Consider the following 16,526-nt stretch of genomic DNA (forward strand, 5'->3'; position numbering starts at 1 on the left):
GTGGGGCTCCCGGCTCCCAGCTGGGGTCTGTGGGCCGCGGGGAGTTTGCGGAGGCGTCTGTTCCGGGCGGCTGAGCTGCTTTCGCTGTGTCAGGTGTCGGCAGGAAGCACGGTCTGCCAATGATGACTACGAGCCGACCGCACGTTGGTTTTGGTTTTTTAATGGTTTTTACGAACTCCAAGGACCCCGGTGTAGCTCAGACATGGCCTGTGCGTTCAGAATTCCGGGGCGTGAGCGTGTACTTTGGGTGTTAGACAGACGTCCAGGGCACCTTGGGCTGGGGGTGAGCCCGCGGGAGCCTGGCCTCAGCCTTCCCTCCTTGCAGCTGCCAGGAGCCCAGTGCCCGCCCCATGGATCCCAAGGGCGCGGGCGGGCGGGCGGACAGGCCACAGGACGCCCCAGGTGCTGTGCTGTGGAAAGTGCCGCACTATCCCAGATTCTGGGACTGTGAGAGCTGGAGAGGGAATAAAAGCGATTTCTGATCTCTTTTTCAGGTTTGAACTGCTGGAAATTTTGAGTTTTGACTCAGTAAGAAGGAGAATGAGCGTGATTGTGAAATCTGCCACAGGTGGGAATGTCTTTTTCCTTCGAGTTTTCGAATTACACGTTAGGCGGTTTTATTCTCGTGCTTACCTGTGTGGGACCTGTGGGACCTAACCGTTCGTTGTCTTTCAAAACACACGAGGTGAGCCTGCCGCAGGTCACGGGGCCCCTCGGCTTCGTGGGCGCAGGTGCGGGTCACGGGGCTCCTGGGCTTTGTACCTGGCGCAGGTGCAGCCCCTGTGGGCCCCGTGTGACTGGCAGGACGTGCAGGTCTCCCGTCCCTCCTGTGGCCGCTACACACGGCAGCCTAACGCCGCCCAGCTGCAGCCTTCCGGGCTCCTGCCACCGCGCCGTCCTGAAGACGCTGCCAGTGCCCTGAGGCCCCTGCTGTGCCCAACAGACGCTTCTCCAGAGCTGAGCACCAACCCCCTGAGCTGCCTTCCCTGATCCCTGCTCAGGCCAACCCCAGTGTGCTGTTTCCACCCAGAGGCCCTCTTGCCGTGGGACGTTTCTAGGGAGGGGCAGCTCGCCAGGCACCTCGTGGGGCGCCCCCTGCTTCCGCGGTCAGGCGAGCTGTCCTGACCCGGGCCGGGGGCACCCGAGGACAGAAGCCAGCCGAGTCCCGCGGGCTCCCCCCCACACGGCTCCGCTCAGCTGAAGGCACCCGCAGTTGCGGAAGGGCCTCTTAGAGAACACGGCGGGATCTCGGTCCTTCTTACTTCTCAAAGCCGGGGGCCACCAGGCTGTGTCTGTGTCTTTGGAAAGTCGCCTGGTAAGTGGGCAGATGCAGCCCACCGCCGTGAGAGCAGACGACTCTGAGGCCGAGGGAGCAGGAGACGCGCTGGGGAATTCTGGGTCAGCTGGTGTTGCTCCTTACATGGCAGCACAGGCGGCCGATGCCCTCAAGCAGGGCCCTGGTGACGGTGTTCTGGGGGCACCTGCCACGGCTCGTCTTACTCCTCAGGCCACAGAGGACGGTATGAAGCGGCCGGGGCGTGTCGTTGGGCAGAACCTGTAACTCACTTCCCGGGGCGCTGGACGAGCCTGGGCAAGGCGCGTGGTAGCTCGACGCGGTCGCTGCATGTCCCCACAGCCCTGAGTCTGGCGGCGCGTGGCACCCCGGCGCAGCCCAGCCAGGGAGACTCATGCCAAGTGTCTGGGGACATAACATGGGGTAAATGCTGCCTGGAACGTGGGGAGACTGTCTTCCGCTCAGGCCAGCAGGTCGTGGGAGGGTCCCCGTAACGCTGAAGGACCCGTCTGGTGTGCGGGCACGGTCAAAGCCGCGCGGTGGCCGGGGAGGAGGGCGTCGGGTGGGAACCGGACGTCACTGGCCCTTCGCCCTCTGGGTTTCCTGCGGGGACGGATGTGGATGTGCCGTCTGGCAGCTGAGTCACGTCTCGGAGACGGTTCCCAGTCGCAGGCCCGACCGCGCCGCAGGGAATGAGGCAGCGTGACTCACCAAGCCCTGCCCCTCCATGCTTCCCGGGGGTCCGGGTGCCCTCGGAGTGGGGTTCTCGGAGAGTCCTGCCGCCTTCCCGCAGGAGGGCACCGCGGAGCTGCAGGAGGAGTCATGTCGCAGCAGTCAGGCCGGGCCCGGGCCCCTTCTGCGGGGAGACGTCCGCCTGTTCCTGGGGGTCCCCTGCAGATCTGCAGGCTTCCCGGGACAGACCGCGTGGCATCTGAACCAGCCATGGCACCAGTTAATTTCTAGAGACATCTGCACGAGTGTTTAAGCAGGTTGTTCTTTGCGTATGAACACATCCCCAGAGATGAGGCTAACGGCTCCGGTTTTCCAGCCTGATGGGTGCGGGAGACCACGAGCCCCTGTGGCCAGTGAGAGCGTGGCTGCTTCTGAGGGCTGTGAGCAGCCTCGGCCATGGCTTGCTCCACGGCAGGGACACCCCGTGTGGGCATGCCTCTGCATGGTAGCTCCGTGCTGGCTTCCAGAACTCTGGTTCTTTGCAGAATAAAGTGGTTTTCACTCCGGATGTTTTTACATTAGAGGCTGTTGTGACCAAGTCCCGGGGCCAGACGTATCCCAGTTGGCGCGTGTGTGTGAGGGAGTGACCTGAGCCATTGCCATGAATCCTCATGATTCTTCAGAAAGTAGCATTGGAGAGCGTGTCATGATGCCCGAACTGCCCTTCTTGCTAGAAACCGCGTCTGAGGAAGTTAGGTCTGGCGTCCGGAATGGGTCCTGCCCTGGGCTAGTCACCGGCCCGGCCCGGCTCCTGCTGTCTGTGGCTCATGACCAGTATCTGGCCACAAGCCCACACCATTGGCAGGCGTGTCCTGCGGATCGGGCTCTCTGCGCCACGGGACCCCGTCCCGCTCCATGTGCTGGTGGCCTGGACGTTGTGACGCTGTCCTTTCTGGCCGTGGGTTGACCTCAGCCGTGGTCTAGTCTCGGGACATCTATGAGCATCCCTTTGCTGTCTGGGGTGTTTCACTCTGGGTGCCACAAGCGCGTCCCTGCTGGGATCAGCGGGGCTCCAGGTGCCACAGCTGCGTTCAGGCACCCTTGTCCAGGTCCCATGCTGTCCAGGAGCCAAGTGCAAACACAGCTGGCCTGGTGGAGGGCCACGTGGACACTCGTGGCTGGCAGAGAAGGTGCCCCTGCATGTGGGCCTGTCGAGCAGAGCCGGCCTCGTCCGTCTTGTTCTCTCCTCTTGGGCTCGTGGGCTTCCCCTGCTGACCTGGAAGAGAACTTTTGTTTATTTCACGGGGCAGCGCGGGTCTGCGGCGCAAGCTTGTGCAAAGCCGTGGGGACGTCTCCTGAGCCTCACAGCACACGTTTGTGGGTCTTGCTGGGGTGAAGGATGGCGAACCCTCAGCGGCAGCATCTCGTGGGCTCCGTCCCGTGTCCTTACCTCGCCCGGGGGCCGGATGGTGGTGGGGCCCGTCTTCCTCCTGGTCTTCCTCCTGGTCCTCAACGGCCTGTGCGATCTGGGGCTGTGGGAAGAACGACTTCACTCTCTCCCGACGGCGCGTGGTAACGGGTCTCGGGAAACGTCTCTGATGCGCTCAATGCGGACGTTCCTGTTTCTGTTGCTTCGGAAAAGCGTAACATGGAGAATGATCTGGTTCTGTCTACGTGTAACTAAATGTCGTTTCCTTCCTTTCTTAGGAGAAATCTTTCTCTTCTGCAAGGGAGCCGATTCGTCCATATTTCCCCGGGTGATAGAAGGCAAAGTCGACCAGATCCGGGCCAGAGTGGAGCGCAACGCGGTGGTGAGATGGGGCTGGGGCAGCCCGTGTGCCTCATGCCGGGAGGGCGGCAGCGTCCTGCTCTGTCCGCTGAGGGGCGCGCTCTGAGGGCCACCTGCTCCGGACGCAGAGTGGAACCCGCTGGAAGCCCGGGGGCGGGGGGCGCTGGCGGGGTGTCTGCGTTGTAAGTGCGTCTGTGGTCGTCGTATCGGGTCCCGTGGGGTCTCTGGTGAGGTGCTCCGTCATCGTGAAGCCGGCGTCCTCGGCGTCTCCCCGGCGTGGTTCCCGCACATCTCTGCCCCAGGCCTCCGGCAGCGCCGTGTGGTTGGCCTGCTTGCCCGAGCTCCGGCCCCCGCCGGAGGTGCGCCGCCGATGCCGGGGGCAGAGGCATCTCTGGCCCCGTCCACCCCCCCCCCGCCAGACCCTACGCCACAGACTGTGGCCCTGCATAGCCTCGTCCCCACTGCTACAAACCACAGGATTGCAGGTGCCCGTCGTCATGGACCGAGCAGGGTCTGGTCACGGTCTCCAACTGTGCTCTCGCTGATGGGATGAACCCGAGTAAGCTCGTGGTGCTCACGGGAGTGTGGGTGCCAAGCGCCCAAACTCAGCTCCGGGAGGCTGGAGCGCCACAGCCCTGGGCCAGCCGCCGTGCGCTCACTCCTGGCGGTGTGGCCCGCGTGGCGGGTGTGCCTGCGACTCTGGTTGCGGTCCCCGTGCCCCTGACCCCTGCTGGCCCAGGGAGGCTCTGCCCGGAGGCCTGACCCCACAGGGACGGGAAGGAGGTGCTGCTTGGAGATGACTGAGCCCTGGTGTGGGGAGAGTCACCATCACTCAGCCTGCTGCCCAGAGGCCAGGGTCCCGTTTGCGGAACAGGACGGAGGCTTTCTGTGAAGCACCTGGACACGCATGCTCGCCACCGTCTCGGGGCACTGAGTGTTGATACCTGCTGGCGCAGTCATTCCCGAGGGGGCAGCCCGTCTGCGAGTCAGACCAGCGCCAGATCTGCAACGACGGCGACACACAGCTGGGACGCCGGCCACGCAGGTCACCACGGCTGTCAGGCCTGGGCCGGTCTACCCTCCGCGCAGACGCTGGCCACGCCCAACCCCTGCCCGGATCCCAGGACCTCAGGCCAGGACACTGAGAGGATGCTCCCGCTGCTCTGGGGTCTGTGTCCACTCCCTTCTCCGGGGGACCGGGGCGTCCACACCAGACTGCGTGTGTTCCCTGAGAACAGTGACTGTGTACGCTTCCGAGATGGCGTTTCCGCACCTGCGCACGGGCAGCAGCGGCGTGGTTTCTCAGTCCGCGAGGCCCTTACCTTGTGACCAGCTTTAAACTCTCTCCTCGAGGCTCCTTCGTGGCCTCCTTCAGAGCAGCTCCGGGGATGGGTGGCGTGCGGCGGAGCAAGGGCGGCCGTGCCTGGGTGCATCGGGGCACATGGGCTCACATGGGCTCACACGGGCTCACACATTCTCCCTTCCGGCTCCAGGGCGCTCACCGCCGTCCGTGGCTGCTCGGCGGCCCCTGGGGGACGCCCTCTTGCCAGCCCTGGGCTCGTCCGGTGGGCAGCCGTGCAGAAACAGCTGCGTGTGTGCTGGGACGGACTCGCGTTTCCTTTCGCTTGAGGCGCCTGCAGTCTTCGTTCTCTGTGTCCGTGGCCGTCTTTGGTGGCCGCTTTTGGGTTCACACCTGCTCAGGCTGCGCAGGCCTCTTGGGTCTGGGGGTCTGTGGTTTTTAAATCAAGCTGGGGAGGTTTCGGCCGGTGTGTCTTACGATATTTCTTCCGTCCCCGCCTTTCCCAGAACCGCAGTGCCCTGTGGGTAGTGTACGTGGTCGTTGCGGGCCCCTGGGTCTTTTCTTTTGAAAACGCCCTCAGTTTTGTTTTGGGTACTTTCTGTCACCCTGTCTTCGTGCCTGTCCTCCTGTGAGCTGCGTCTCGTCGGCCGCAAGTGTAGCCAGGTCCATGCCATCCCAGACGCCGGGCGCCTTCTCTCAGCTGTGCATCTGGACTTAAGTCTGCAGCTCGGGAAGCAGGCGGCGGCATCGGACGGTTTCTCCGCCAGCTCTGCCCTTGCTGCTGGGCTGCGTCTGCCTCAGCTGGGGTCATGTCCTCGCCGTGGGTAACGCTCCCTGCCCCCTTACATCCTGCTGGCCTCCACGGACTGGCCCGAGGATGCCCGCCTGGGGGCTGCCCCATGTTCGCGTCAGCCACGGCTTGGTTCCCGGAGCAGTTCTGTCCAGACAGCGGCTTCTGACCTGTGACGTGGGTCCCGGCATCGCTCGGGTGGACCGAGTTCCTCCCTGTCCAGAGACAAAGCCCCTGCGAACTGTGGGGTCTCCCGCCTGGCTCCGGGGACGGCACCGTCCCCCTCCCTCCTGATGGTTTGTCCCCGGCCTGGGGAGCCCCTCACGTGCCCACCAGTCCTCTGCAGACGCTTACTTATTTATTTGACAGACAGAGATCAGAAGCAGGCAGAGAGGCAGGCAGCAGAGAGAGGAGGAAGCAGGCTCCCCGCTGAGCAGGGAGCCCGATGCGGGGCTCGATCCCAGGACCCTGGGACCATGACCTGAGCTGAAGGCAGAGGCTTAACCCACTGAGCCACCCAGGCGCCCCTTGACTTTGTATTTCAACCATTTCCTGAATTTGTCAGTCGCAGTGTTTTTCTGGCATCTTTAGGGTTTTCGTCATAGTTTTGAACACGGTCACATTACCTCTCCCTCTACGACTCGTTGCCTTCTTTTCCTTCTGGTGTAGTTGCTCTGGTTAGGAATTCCGAGGCTGGGCTGAAGACGAGTGGCCAAAGTGAGCCTCCTGGTCCTGTTCCCGATTCGGGAGCAGAGCGTTTCACAGTATGATGCCGGTGTGGGGTTTTCACTGAGGCCGCTGCGGTATTGGGGAAATTCCCTTCTATTCCTAGTTTAAGGAGTGGTTTGTTATCATGAAACGGTGTTAGATTTTGTGAGATGCTTTTTCTGCATCAACTGAGATGATCGCGGGGGCTCTCCCTTCTGCTCCCATCACGTGGGCCACGGACCGACGCCCTTGCTGAATCAGCCTCGCCTGCCTGGGAGAAATCATGGGTCGTGGCGCATAAGCCTTCGCGTACATTCTTGGGTTCCGTTTGCTGGTACTTGGCTGAGGACTTTTCCATCAGTATCTGGAAGACATTGTTGTTGAACTTTCTCTTGTGGTGGTGTGTCTGTCTGGCTTTGTTTGTACGTCAGCATGTTCTATACACAGCGTGCCGGGTCTGGCTAGTACTTCACAGGAGGAATCAGGAGAGGTTTCTGCTCCCCAGCTCCACGAGCGGAAATCCCGTGTCTACTCCTAGAAACCAACTTTTCTTTATTTCGGAAAGCTCTGCTCACCATTCTCACCGACGCTTTGAAGAACTTCAGGGACACCAGGAGGGACTGGCCGCACTGTCAGTGGGTCCTTCGGCCGCATTTGGAGACCTGAGGACTCATGAGAAATGGGAAGGATTTTCTGGCACTTATGGGAAATGGACGGCTCGTACAGGAGGGCTCAGGCTGTTCTCCCGGGACCCGTGGAGTCAGGGCTGGAACAACGGGGAGGACAGAAGGGAAGTCGTGCTTAGAGCATCTGTCAGACCGTTGCGATGGTTTGCTTCGTCCTGATGGGAAGGAGGCTTTTGCTGATGGGATCAAAGTGCTCCGTGGGTGGCCCTTGGGCCCCAGCGGTGTCTCATGGGCTGGTGGCCTGCTCAGCCACGGAGTTCTGATCACAGTAAATCTACTGTTCTCAGATTCTTACTTCTCCACCTAGAGGACCCAGTAGGCTGGACACGTGACCGAGCAGTGTCCCTTCAGTGGTTGCTAAGGGAGAGCACATTGTATCAGAGACTCCACGTAAAGAACGTTGCTTAGAAATATCCCTTAATGTTGACGATAAGATCTGGAATTACTACTCTAAAAGGAGCTTCGTGTTTCATCTGTAAGAGAACGAAGTGTTACATTTTCCCCGCCCTGACTCGTGTTAGTCCCGTGCTTCCCGTGTGAAATTCTGTCGTGTGTAAGGCTGTCGGTATTTAACATGGGTGTAAATAACTCAGATATTTCGGATACAGTAACCAGCCCCTTTGAGGGCTCGCTGGCTCGCAGATCTGTGGTGAGCCCTTCTGATCAGAGAGAGTATTGGGGAAGCCCTGCAGAGGTCAGGTTCCAGCAGAGGGACGCTTGGCTTCACGGTGACGCTGTGCTGTTTCCTGCAGGAGGGACTTCGGACCTTGTGTGTGGCCTACAAAAGGCTCGCTCTGGAAGAGTACGACGGCATTTGTGCCCTGCTGCAGGCCGCCAAGGTAGCTCTCCAGGACCGGGAGAAGAAGTTAGCGGAGGCCTATGAGCAGATAGAGAAGGACCTCATCCTGCTCGGGGCCACGGCTGTGGAGGACAGGTGAGGTACACGCTACGCCCCGTCCTCAGAGAAGCGGTGGCCCTCGGAGGTCGCGAGGCCTGCGGGGTGCCCAGGGGACGGGCCCCTCCACGGGGACGTGTGTCCGCAGTGGGACGAGATGGGCCTCAGGGGGCGTCACCGGGAGGCCGTGCCTGGACGGTGTCTTACCTTCTGTGAGTAAGTCCCTGGCAGTCGCGCTGTGCCAGAGGGACCGGAGTGGTTGGCACGTTCGCACTGAGCCGCCAGTCGTCCGGGGAGACGGGCGTCTTGAAATCATTCTGCAGAGTTCAGGCAGCAGTTCTGTCCCTGAGCTCTCCGGCCCCCTTTCCAAGTTCAAGCGTGACATTTTGGAGGTGAGCGTCCTTGGTGTAGCTGTCATTTCTCGTCGGAGGAATGTAAAACCGTGACGTAGGAAATTGCAAAAACCACCACTAACAACTGAGACGTGACCCCTCAGGGCCTTCCCATGCTCCGAAGATGGAGCTGGACGCGAGTTCAGGCCTGGTGCACGGAGACGCGGGCATGGCCCCTGTGACCAAGAGTGTGGACGGAAAGGAAAAGAAAAAATGCCCCAGGTTAACGGAACGAAGTGGAAACCTGAGGGCGTTCACTGAAAGTTTATTTCCCACGAAGGTTCCAAGTCTTTGAGGTGTACATGGGCCTGACGTTTCAGTCCCACTAGAAGCCTAGTTTCCGGTGTCTTTAACGAGCGCCCTGCAGCCTCCCGGTCTCCAGTGGGGGTCACTCGACTTCCCTTTGACGACGTAAGTCCCTCCTGTCGCTCAGGCTGGATGGGGGTCCAGGCACTGACCCAGGAAGGACATGTGGCTTGTGCTCGCGACAGGCTCTAGAATGTGACGGTGCCGAGGGTTGTGCTGGGGGAGAGGGATGTACCTGGGGGACACTGGGACCGTCCTCGAGGGAGGTGCCGGGAGCGGAGAGTCTGGATGGGCGAGTCACGCCTGCACACCCTCAGGAAGGTTGAGGGAGACAATCTACTCCATGGGGAGTTGGGACCTTGGAAACAGAGTAGGTTCCCAGGGGCAGGTGAGGGCCGGTGGCCTTGCGGTGATGACATTTAGCAGCAAATCGTTTCCCTAAAACTCCTGACAAACACCTCTGCAGACGGACCTTCTGGTCCTCAGTTTCCGTTCTCCAAACAAACTGATGAAAGTCCAGATGTTCCCGTGCCTCTGGAATGCGGAGGTCCTGTGAGCTCCAGGCTTTACGGAGTCTTGTCGGGTCAGCGCAGTGGGGTCGGAACCCGCTGCTGCTGGGCAGCGACACGGTGCATCACTTCACGTGCCTGTCAGAAGTGCAGACGCTAAAATCTGGAAAGAAGGGCAGGTCCCAGATGAGGCAGACGTCCACACACCGCGCGACAGCCTGACCGGTGTGTGACCCGCTCACCCTCGCACAAGTCTGCCCCCTGCCCCGTGAGCCCTGGGTTTTCCACCCCAGCACAGGGTCTCTGGTGGGGGCTCACCCCGTGAGCTCTGGTGGAGGGGGGCATCGTGGGCAGGGCTTCCCACGGCCTCTGGCACACGGCCAACTTGTGGTGCGCGGGAGCCTATCGTGGAACCTGCCAGGTGTCTCGGTGTTTCACCGTATTTGGGGGCCCCTGCTAAGAGGCAGAGTTGCACCAGCTCAGGCCAAAGGGAAAAGGCAGTGAGTACTCTGACTACCTCTTCTCCTGGCCCCGTCTTCCCCGGGCTAAGACGGCCTTTGTTGCCGGTGACGGTCCCTGTCATCATTGCCCAAAATCCTCCGCAAGTGGAGAGGCCCCGCAGGACAGGGTGCCGCATGCTCACCAAGCGTCGGTTGTGTGAGAGGGACGCGTCACTTCTCTGTCGCATGCCTGCCTCTGCTTGGAAGTGGGACGCGGTTTCCTGTAGAGTTGACGCGTGAGCGTACGGGCAGTTCTGGGGCCCCGCGGTCACGTCGTGAGCCGATGGCATGGTGCTCTCTAGCTTGTGGGGACGGAGCGCGTGGCCTGGGTTCCCGGAGTCAGAGGTGCCCCACTCAGGCCCATGGTCTCGCTCCTGCTTCGCTCAGGCTCCAGGAGAAGGCTGCCGACACCATCGAAGCCCTGCAGAAAGCCGGGATCAAGGTGTGGGTCCTCACCGGCGACAAGATGGAGACGGCGGCCGCCACCTGCTACGCCTGCAGGCTGTTCCGGAGGGGCACGCGGCTGCTGGAGCTCACCACCAAGCGGCTGGAGGAGCAGAGCCTGCACGATGTGCTGTTCGAGCTGAGCAAGACCGTGCTACGCCACAGCGGGAGCCTCACCAGGGACAACTTCTCGGGGTAGGCAGGGCCCGTGCCCGCCGCGGGGGGGTGCAGCCGGGGGTCCGTCCCCGGGGGTCGTCCCGGCGAACTGCGGGACGCGGCCAGGGCTAGTCCTCATGGCCACCGTGAGGTGTTTTTGCAGAAGATTTACACGCGTGTGTGTGTGTGTCTGCGAGCATATCTGTGTGTGTGTTTGTGTGTTTGTCTGTGTGTGTCTGTGAGTGTTTCTGTGAGTGTGCGAGTGTGTGTCTGAGTGTGTTCACTTTTAAATGCCGTGCAAGGACGCAGACCTGAGTGACTGAGGACGTACTGGGAGGGGGTCATTCCCGTCCGCTTTAAGGCCGGGGCTATGTCGTGGATTCCGTGGGGCAGCTGTTGGGCAGAGAGCGCTGTTCTGACGCGAGACCAAGCGGGATGTGCCCCAGAGTTGTTTCTTCGAGCAACTCACGCACGTGCGGTCAGCGCTGCCCTTGCGGCTACCAGGTCCGAGGCTAAGATTCTGGGAGCGCGTTAGGTTTGCGGTGGTGACGCAACAGCTGCCCTGTCATCGGACGTGAGCGTCGAGTTCTCGTCCCTTCTGACCCGCAGGGCTGCTCCGGGGGTGGGGGATGTGCCTGCAGCTTCGAAACGCGGCAGAGACGTGCGCGCTCTCGGCCGACGGGGCGGACGCCGCCGAAGGTGTGCGCGGAAGGAGCCATGGCCGGAGCGCGGCGTCTGCACTGCGCAGGGGCCGGAGTGTTTCCTCTCGGCCGCGTCGGACCGCGGGGCCGGGGCGCTCTAGAGGCTGTGCCATCGGAACAGTCCGCGGTGGTCGTTGAGGACGTGACGGGCCTCCGAGGTGTGTGCCCTCGGCTGCCGAGTGATGTGTCCCCTTGTGTGACCCAACAGGCTCTCAGCCGACCTGCAGGACTTCGGGCTGATCATCGACGGAGCCGCGCTGTCCCTGGTCATGAAGCCCCGCGAGGGCGGCGGCGGCGACTACCGGGAGCCCTTCCTGGAGATCTGCCGCAGCTGCAGCGCCGTGCTGTGCTGCCGGATGGCGCCGCTGCAGAAGGCCCAGGTCGGCCGAGCCCCCAGCCCCTCGCCTTGTGCTAAGCCCGGCGAGGCTCCGCCTTCTGAACTAAAGGCACAAAGGGCAGAAACGCCCAGTCGGGTGGGACGCCGCCCGCGGGAGGCCGGGGCGCACGTACAGGGGAGTCCCATTTCTGAGGCTCCGTGGGAGCGACGGGGTGCGGGTGTGCTCCCACACCCCTGCTGCCGGCGCGGCGACGGGGCGGCGCGAACCGCTGCAGGGCGGTGCCCGTGTGAGCGCTGTCCCTGAGCGTGCGGGAGCGCTAAGACACAGAGTCGGGGTGACTTTCTACCAGGGAGTTTGGAAGCTGGTCTCCGCCTACGGCCTCCAGACTCCCGAGCCCCGGAGCGTGGCCGCGTCCCCCCTGCCCCCCACCCCGTCTCCTGCCGCGGGCTCCCTGGAAGCCTGGGTCATCCTGTCCAGAGGGGCAAGCCTAGGACGTCGTGTTGGATTTTCATGTGTTACGTAGTCTTTGGGTTTCTGGCGTTCAGAAGTGTTTGCACACGTTCGTGTTTTCGACTCTGCGTGAAAGGACAGGAGGCTCGCTCATGTCTTCTCATCTTGGTCCTCTCTCTGAACCACGGCCCTTAGACGCATAGATGGAGAGAAAGTTTGCAAAGAAATGGACCAGCCGCTTGAAATTATTCCCTGTGTCACATTTCCAGATCAGATTTGCACGCGTGACGGCTCTGAGCGTTAAAATAACATGAGAAGCAGCTATTTAGGAGAAAGATGTCCCCAGCAGATGGCCTGCAGGACCAGGTCTCCTGGCTGAGCGTGCTGCCCGCGTGTCCCGGGGCTTGTGTGGACCCCGTCTGCTGAGTCTGCCTCAGCAGCGACGGACAGCCGTTGCCCACCAGCCCTGTCCGGTGACCGCGCATGACCCGCCTTCTCTGCTCGCCTCTTGGCAGCGTGCGGCTGGGCCTGCACACAGATGGCAGGTCCACGCCGAGCCACGCAGTGTCCTGCCCTCCTCAGCCGACTTGGCATCTGTGTTCCGCCTAGGTAGCGATCTGGGTCACCAGGAAACAGAAGACATAAATTCTCCATTTGCTTATTTTCCAGATCGTTAAATTAATCAAACTCTCCAAAGAGCACCCCATTACTTTAGCCATTGGCGACGGCGCCAACGACGTCAGCATGATCCTGGAGGCGCACGTGGGCATCGGTGAGCGGCCCGTGTCCGGGAACCCGCGGCAGGGAGGGGAGACCAGCGGCGGGATGTGGGGCGTCAGGCGCGACAGGCCCGGGCGTTCCTGTTGCCTGTGTCTGCCGGCGTCTCGTCTCGCCGCCTGCCGCTTCCCCTCGCGCGGTGCTGAGAGCGGGGCTCCCCCGCAGGCGTCATCGGGAAGGAGGGTCGTCAGGCCGCCCGCAACAGTGACTACGCGGTCCCAAAGTTCAAGCACCTGAAGAAGATGCTGCTGGTTCACGGGCATTTCTATTACGTCCGGGTGTCCGAGCTCGTGCAGTACTTCTTCTACAAGGTGCGGCGGCCCTGCCGCGGCCCCCGGCGCCTGAGCGCGCGCTGGAGCCACGGGGACCGCTCGGGAGGGACGGGCCAGCGGGAGGGGGTGTCGCGTGGCCCTGAGAGGGGAGGGCGGCACACCTCTGCCCACACAGCTTCGGCGTGGAACTGGCAGGAACCTGGCGGTTGTCGTGTGGTCGAGGGAAGGTTCTTCCGTGGGTCCTGGCGAGGAGTCCTTGTCCTTGTCCGTCACGCACTCAGACTCTTCCCTGGCCGTGCTCAGGCCCTGCCGTGTCCCAGAACGCTGTCCCCTCACGAGCTGCCGCGGCGCACGCCGTTAGGACGAGAGCAGGCTTCACGCCCTCCTGGGAGCACAGGAGCTGGGGGGTCACTTCCTGCGGACACCACGGGTCTCAGGCCTGGCGCAGGGGCGTGGTCCCCGGCCTGTCGGACTAACCGGCGTGTGGCTTCCCTTCCAGAACGTCTGCTTCATCTTCCCTCAGTTTCTGTACCAGTTCTTCTGTGGGTTCTCACAGCAGGTGAGCCAGCTGTCTGTGGTCAGACGCTGCCCTGGGCCTTTTCCCCCGGTCCTTGTGGGTGGCGAAGTGGGGAGTGGGCCGCAGGGGCGGGTGGGCCGTACAGGGGAACGGGCCGCAGGGGCAGGTCGGCCGTGCAAGAGAGCAGGCCGCAGGGGCGGGTCGGCCGACGGGGGAGCGGGCCGCAGGGGCGGGTCGGCCGCAGGGGCGGTAGGTCAGGGGTGCTGTGGTGTCCACCTCGCCCCCCGTGCAGCTGTCCGCTGGCAGGGTCAAGAGCAGACGCGGAGGCGCAGTGGCTGCCGTGGACTTGCCCGTGTGGCCACAGCGAGGTGACCCGCTCACCCATCCCCGAGGCTGTGGTGGTTTCCGCCCCCGAAGGAGGGGATCGATGGCATCTGAGTCCCCGTCCCGGATGCCGTCGGCGTCTGACACGCTTAGGGGTGCCGAGCTGCCTGGGAGTGTGGTGGCCCCTTCCCGTCACGTCCCTGCTTCTGCCCGAGGGGCCGGGGCCGGGGAGCCCCGAAGCTTGGCGGTCACGGTGGCGGACTTCTCAGCCGCTGTCCGTGCTGCCGGCCTGCAGTGGCCAAGCAGGGCGGGTCCCAGGGGCGCCAGCGTCGTCCGTGGCCATAACCAACAGTGGGTGGGCACCAGGACGCCTGGCAGACATCCCTGTGTCCGTAGCCGCAGGATGGGGACGCTGTGGGTCTGGGTCTTTGCGAATCAGAGGAGACGTGTACGTTTCAACGAAGCGTGAGAGCGTGTGGTGACCCGCGGAGCGCGGTTCTCAGGCCGGTTCTGTTCTCCCGCAGACGTTGTACGACACCGCCTACCTGACCCTGTACAACATCAGCTTTACGTCCCTCCCGATTCTCCTGTACAGCCTGATGGAGCAGCACGTCAGCATCGACACGCTCCGCAGGGAGCCCTCCCTCTACAGGTACCGGTGCGCCGGGCTGGCCTCGGGCCTTGTAGCATTCCTCGTGCCCCGGGCCCCGCACGCCAGTCCTGCCAGACCAGAGCCCTCCGAGGTGCCGGGCTCCCGGCCACCGGAGAGGGTTTTGGGGGAAGCAGCCTACCTCAGACCAAGGGGAGGATTTGTGCTGCCTTTGAAACGTGCCTGTCAAGCCAGCTGGGTCTTACCGTGCTTTTCAGCAGTTCCAGAAAGACCCAGCATCCATGTTTCTGCCCCCTGGTGACCCGAGTGGATTTAGAGCCTAAATGATCCTTTAAAAACCAAGTGCGCTCCATTGGGTGAGGTAAAAGGGAAAGTTGACAGATCCGATCTCAGAGTGCCCTTCTTGGCTAAGAAGTATCTGTAATAATCAGGAAAGGTGTTTTTCTGCCATTTCGGAATCTCCTCCAAGCTGGCTGGCAGATTCAGGCTGTTACTGGTGTTGTGGCTTCTTACATTTAACTTTTCACATCAGACTGGTTTGAAGGCCACGCAGGTTCTGAGTCTGTCTCTGGCATCCCTGGAGCTTCGCGCCCAACGGAATGGCGTCCCCGGTGCCCGGTTTACTGGTTTCCGTCTCTGTGCGCAGGCACGTGCTCGCGCGCACGGTGGGTCCCAGGTCTGCACAGCGCAGAGCACCTGCCAGCCCCACGGCCCCCATCGGGGTGTCCTCCGTGACACGGGACCTGGAAACCCCTGAGCCCCAGTGACCCCTGTGGGCGACGAGCCGGCAGGCGTGGAGCTCACCGTGTGTCCGTTCAGCAGTAGGGGATGCGTGTGAGGCAGCGGGAGGCGCTGGGTTAGGCCGGCCTCCAGAGGGACCCGTGCGACTGGCCTCCCGTGCCCTCACGGGTGTAAGACTTCTGCCAGGAATGTGCCATGAGCCCGAGGCCCGCAGCCCGTATCTCGCGGGAACACATGTGGACCTCGTGTGCTGGGTCTGCGCACGAGCAGAGATGTGAGTCTGTCACGTGAGCGTCCGTCTGGAGGGACAGAACCGAATGTCATTTGCATTTGATCCCACGGGGACGTCGTCCTGGGTGGGGAGTCCCAGGCCGCCGCTGGGCACGGGCTGTGGTGTCTGGGCTGACTCCGCTTCTGGTGCGGGAGTCTGGCGCTCGGCTGTCCCCCGGGACTCTGTGGAGCCGGGCGAGGTGCTGGGGGGCGGACGGGGTGTTCAGCGGGCAGCCAGGGGCAGGCAGAAGGTGACGTGGGGACACATTTGGCCCTGGGAGCTGTGAGGAGGAACCCGGCGGATCCGCCCGGAAGGTCTGTGAGGCCGGAGCATGTGCCCGGCACCAGCGCGGCCGTGGAGGGGTCAGGCAGGGACGGGGCTAGGCCGGCCGGGCAGGGTGACCCGTGGCAGACAGACCACCCATCCTGTGGACCGGGCCTGTTTGTCCACGACCCACTTTCATGGCGTGGCCGACTGGCTCTGCGGCTGGGGGGCGGTGCCGTGACTGAGGGGGCCTTCCTGGCCCGATGGCACTTCAGAGTGGGGCGGCCCGGCCAGGCGAGTCTGCGGTCACTGACCCGTGGCCTCCCTGTCCCCCGTGCAGAGATATCGCCAAGAACGCCCTGCTCCGCTGGCGCGAGTTCATCTACTGGACGCTCCTGGGCGTGTTCGACGCGCTGGTGTTCTTCTTCGGTGCCTACTTCATGTTCGAGAACACAACAGTGACCAGCAACGGACAGGTGCGTGCCGACCCGCACGGTGCGTGCCGGGCCGCGGGGGGGTCCCGTACGGGCGCGGGTCGGGGTGGTCCGTGGGGCCTGGTGCGGGGCCTCCGTCCAGCAAAGCGCCTTGAGGCCACGGCGCCTCTGCACCTGCTGGACGCGCCCCGGGGAGCCCCAGGCCCGTGGGTCTCTGTGCCACCACGGTTCCGTTGTTCCGTTCCGTGGCTCAGGCGTGGCTCTTTTCCTGCAGGAATTAATTCCTATTTAACACGTAGCTTTTGTTCACACGCATTTACTTTAAGTACCTGCCGCTTGCGGTGAGTAGGTCTAGAGTCTGCTGTGGGCAGGCGGCTGCCTGCTCG

The 16,526-nt window shown here is 62.8% G+C and overlaps 1 protein-coding gene across 6 annotated transcripts in view; it reads left to right on the forward strand.

The window, feature by feature from the left end:
* ATP11A (ATPase phospholipid transporting 11A) overlaps nucleotides 1-16,526 on the forward strand; it is a 109,371-nt gene that overhangs the window by 77,953 nt on the left and 14,892 nt on the right. For all 6 annotated transcript variants that reach the window (XR_006814872.1, XM_045977938.1, XM_045977940.1 and 3 more), the window contains exons 16-25: nucleotides 495-568; nucleotides 3,674-3,777; nucleotides 7,992-8,173; nucleotides 10,229-10,480; nucleotides 11,351-11,522; nucleotides 12,600-12,702; nucleotides 12,873-13,018; nucleotides 13,479-13,538; nucleotides 14,345-14,472; nucleotides 16,047-16,182. Coding sequence is in view for 5 of the 6 variants with exons in the window: in XM_045977938.1 (XP_045833894.1) it covers nucleotides 495-568; nucleotides 3,674-3,777; nucleotides 7,992-8,173; nucleotides 10,229-10,480; nucleotides 11,351-11,522; nucleotides 12,600-12,702; nucleotides 12,873-13,018; nucleotides 13,479-13,538; nucleotides 14,345-14,472; nucleotides 16,047-16,182 (1,357 nt within the window). In the remaining variant the exon portion in view is untranslated. The remainder of the gene's footprint in view (nucleotides 1-494; nucleotides 569-3,673; nucleotides 3,778-7,991; nucleotides 8,174-10,228; nucleotides 10,481-11,350; nucleotides 11,523-12,599; nucleotides 12,703-12,872; nucleotides 13,019-13,478; nucleotides 13,539-14,344; nucleotides 14,473-16,046; nucleotides 16,183-16,526) is intronic.

The sequence above is a fragment of the Meles meles genome, chromosome 14 (assembly GCF_922984935.1).
Source record: "Meles meles chromosome 14, mMelMel3.1 paternal haplotype, whole genome shotgun sequence".
Taxonomy (NCBI): Eukaryota; Metazoa; Chordata; class Mammalia; order Carnivora; family Mustelidae; genus Meles; species Meles meles.